This window comes from Penaeus vannamei, unplaced genomic scaffold (assembly GCF_042767895.1).
Source record: "Penaeus vannamei isolate JL-2024 unplaced genomic scaffold, ASM4276789v1 unanchor916, whole genome shotgun sequence".
Classification (NCBI taxonomy): Eukaryota; Metazoa; Arthropoda; class Malacostraca; order Decapoda; family Penaeidae; genus Penaeus; species Penaeus vannamei.
In genome coordinates this window covers 53283-57500 of record NW_027213920.1, presented here as the reverse complement: position 1 = coordinate 57500, position 4218 = coordinate 53283, and the positions used below count along the sequence as shown (strand labels likewise).

At 39.1% G+C, this 4218-nt stretch overlaps 1 protein-coding gene across 2 annotated transcripts in view; it reads left to right on the top strand.

The window, feature by feature from the left end:
• LOC113827002 (E3 ubiquitin-protein ligase Hakai) overlaps nt 1-3708 on the top strand; it is a 15836-nt gene extending 12128 nt beyond the window's left edge. For both annotated transcript variants that reach the window (XM_027379903.2, XM_027379901.2), the window contains exons 4-6: nt 1203-1390; nt 1564-1743; nt 1970-3708. In XM_027379903.2, the coding sequence (XP_027235704.2) occupies nt 1203-1390; nt 1564-1743; nt 1970-2812 (1211 nt within the window). In that variant the 3' untranslated portion in view covers nt 2813-3708. The remainder of the gene's footprint in view (nt 1-1202; nt 1391-1563; nt 1744-1969) is intronic.
• The last annotated feature ends 510 nt before the right edge of the window (nt 3709-4218 follow it).

Sequence of the window (4218 nt, the reverse complement as noted above, 5' to 3'; positions counted from 1 at the left end):
TGTTTATTTTAAAAAATCAATTTGTGGGTAGATATTAGATACATGTGAACATAGTGTGTAGTATGGTGCAGTTTCCCCTTGATTTTTGTGTACTGTGAAATATGTTATTCAAAAAGCTGATTTTTAAGATGTGTTTCTTTTTTCAATCAATTTCACCAGGATTTATGATGTATAATTTGCATGTGACAGGGTCTTAGAATCACATTACTGTTACTTGCTTTTTCCTCTTGTCAAAAAAGTTATTTTGGTACAATTTAATCTCTGTTCCTTCATGCAAATACAGCTTCAAGCAATCAGAGGCATCGCCCAAAAGTGTAGTTTGAGAAAATTAAAGTGAAACTTCATTTTTTTTAAATGGACCATGATTTTTTTTTCTTCTTTTTCCCCCATTTCCATTTCCATTTCTAATAATCATTAGGCTATACTAGAGAGCCACTAACATCCAAAATTATATGAATAACATGTCCAATCATGTTCTTTGTATCATTTCTGATATATTCAGGATAAAGATGTGTATCTATGGAATAGGTGCTCTGACATGTTCTTCAATACACATGAGACTAGTAAAATTATGCCAGGTACTCTCACAAGGCATAATGGAAAATATCATTAAAATTGCAATTTCTTATGTTGAATATAATGGAATACAACAAAAGGAGTGCAGGTGTACTGGGAGAGGAGGGACCACGTAACCATTGCCTCTTGGTGATATGTTTGTCATGCCATGCCAAGCTTACCCGTCCCATTGAAAACACATATGCCATGCCATCATAATCTCAGTCCAATGATAGTTTATAGCCCATATGCCATGCACACTTCACAGTGTTGAGGCATGATGCTTAAGCAGGAGCTTTTGCCGCAAAATAGCACAAAGGTTATGTATTATGATGCAAATTGGTGTCAGTTCCACAACCAAGACTTTATCGTGCTGATTTGGCATTAAAATAAGTGTGCTGGTTGCGTCCATGTGGTATATGCTGTCATGTTTGTGAGTGCCCCAGAATTTAGGCCTTTCAGTATTTTAAGCACACATAGTTTAGCATGTTTTCATAATCTGGATGCATCTCTGAGAACAGTTTTGTCATTTTGATTAATTTTCAAATATTGAATGAAAAATTTTACCAGAGCATTGAAATCAGCAAAAAATATTACACTTGTCGTCACTTTTTCAAAATCTAATCCATTTACAATTCCCGTCCCAGATGACCAAGATTGCGACATATCATCGCTTGAGGCTCCAACCTTCACCACGCTGGACAGAGGACCTCCTGCTCCCATGCTTCGGCTGTCCTGGGACCATCCGGTCAACCTCATTGGCGAGAAGGTCTTGTCCCCACGGATCCATATCTGCGACACCTGCAATAAGCCTATCCTCATCTACGGAAGAATGGTGAGTACTTTTTCGCATATTCTCTTGCTTCACATAATGTGAATTAAAGAATTCCACATTACTGGGTATTTTTATTGGAATAATTGGTGTTTTTAATGATAATGGTATTTTTTTAGATTTCACGTGTATCTACTGTTGGGGGTTATGTTTACTGACAGTTTTGCCATTTACAGATACCCTGTAAGCACGTATTTTGCCTTTGGTGTGCCCGTGGGGAAGACCGTGTGTGTGCGAGATGTGGAGAGCGTGTGGCCAGAGTGGAGCAGATAGGCCTTGGAACGGTATTCATGTGCAACTACAATATAAATAAAACTGTTTGCAAACGCACATACTTATCTCAGAGGGATCTCCAGGTGAGCAGCTTTCGATTCCTTGTGTGATTATTATTCTTTTGTTTTGATGATTAAGCAAGCACCATGAAAGGTCTTTTGTTGTTGCTGCTGGTTGAATTTTTGATATTACTGTTGTTAATAAGGAGGGGGTGTTTGATATGATATTTAAATGATCTGTGGTTTTCAGAGAAAGAATTCATGTAGATAAAAAGTTCCTGTGTCTAACTCATGACTAATTTTTTTCCAGGCTCACATAGACCACCGGCACATGAAAGTGCCTGGGGCAACAGGTCTGCCAAAGGAAGAGATGAAAGAAGAGCGTTTGAGCCACAGAGACCCAAGGGGAGAAGGCAGGGACACGAGAACTGATCCGAGGGGAGACATCAGACAAGACCCAAGGGCTATGTCAGATCCCAGGGTGAGCAAGGAAGGCTACGAACACAGGGACTCCTATTCCAGCTCTCAGTTCTCCCGGCAGGGTTCAGGGCAGTTTGGTTCTAATCACGGGCAGTCTCACCAAACGGCAGGCAACCACCAGGCATCCTCTCATCATATTTCAGTGATTCCTGTAATGACAACAGCCAGGACCAATCTCATCACCGTCCCACTACAGGACCAGCCAGAACACTCGTCACACTCCTCCTTCCAACATTCTGGGCCATCACATCCAACACCACCACACCCACCACCTCACATGCCCCCTACGCATCCTCCCCCAACTCACTCCTTCACCAGTCCACCCCCAGCTCACTCTCAGCCTCCCCGTTCCCACCCCCAACCCCCACCTTACTCCTCTTCCTTTAGCACAGCTTATAGTACTCAGCCCCCACAGTATACATACCCTCCAAACCCAGCTGCCCCCCCACCCCCCAGCCCCAATGTGCCGCCTCCACCATACTCAAATGTGACACCTGCTGTTCCTCCCCCAACCACTTACGTCAACAGATCTCAGTATGACGGGCAGTACTCCACCGCACAGTGGTCTACTCCTCCACCACAGACACCTCCTTCACATCCCCCTGGGCCCCCTCTCCACCACCCTCCCCCACCTTCAGCTCAGTCCAGCCAATATTACAGGAAAAATTTCTAATGGGATGGATGGATGTTACACAGGATTATTGTAATTATGTAGATGCTGTGGACTTGGTTTCAGTGTATTGTAAGGATGCTGATGCTGAAGTGTACACAGCATTCTGTAAATGACAATTATTGCTGGGAATGTGTGGAAAGGTGGAATGAAACATTTTACTTAGAGAAATGTGCAGGAAAACAGATAATAATGGGAGACAAAATTTTGGAGTGAAATTTATCTACTTATAACAAAATATGTAAAATTACTGGGTATGATTGTGAGGCCATGAGAAATCTTGCCAAGACTGCAAAGAAATATTGCAGTCATGTGCCACATTGTGTATAAAGATGTGCAAATGTTAGTATTTGCAAGTGTTCAAATCTCTCGAATGATAAAAGTTGAAATACTGTCTATCATGTGCTTGGTGTTGTTAAGGGGACCATCTGTGAATTGTAATGCAAAGGAGTCAGTTGAGTGTTTTTGCTTGGCATTTAAAGAAACTCTGGTGATTGTGAATGCTGAAAGACTTCTTTTATTAGTATTTAATTTTTTGTGTTTTTTTGTCAAGGTTATGGGAATATTACATGCGTCCCACCAATTATAGACAGGCCCTTTTTCATTTTTCAGCATATGACGGTTATACTGGCAGCGTTGAATTAAAATCTGAATTTTCTTTTTATAGATTTCTACAATTTATTTATCTATTTTATTGTATATATATTTTTTCCCATTTTTTTTAAGTAGCCTGGTTAACAGATGGTTCCCTTCAAAGACTTTTTTCTTTTTTGAGTGCTAGAAATTGCATTTTATTTTTGATGTTTAAATAATATCAGCTGGGATATGATGATACTTTCACATCATATGCATATTTTTTCCAAAAAAAAGATTTCCATACAATAAAAAATAACATTGAAGGATGTATTAATAACCTTTGTTGCTTCTGTGTTTATAATTGATGTGGATTTTCTAACCATGAGAAACGTTTTGGTCTGTTTTATAAAATTGAGCCTCATTATGATGAGCAATTTAGTGTAAAATGAAACCAAAACTTTGAAGATCCTAATAAAGAAAATATCAAGAATTCAATTATGTGCATTATTATAAATAAAGGGTATTTATTATGATAGTACTTAATAGTATATGTGCTCCTTTTGGGCTGCAGTGAATTTCATTGTTTTTTTTTGTTATAAAAAAAGGAAAATGTGTATGATCGAGATTTAATTTAGCAAATGTATAGAAATCTAATAATCTCAATATTTCAAATGACATTACATGGTTGGAAAGGAGCACAGGTTTATGACAGGAGTGGAAAATCAACACTAAATGTCTGGCCTTTATGTTGAAAGAAGGTGAGTGAAGAGAAGAGCATATTTATGGTCTCTCCCATACGTGCTAACATGTACGTATGTGTAAGAGCTCAAGGA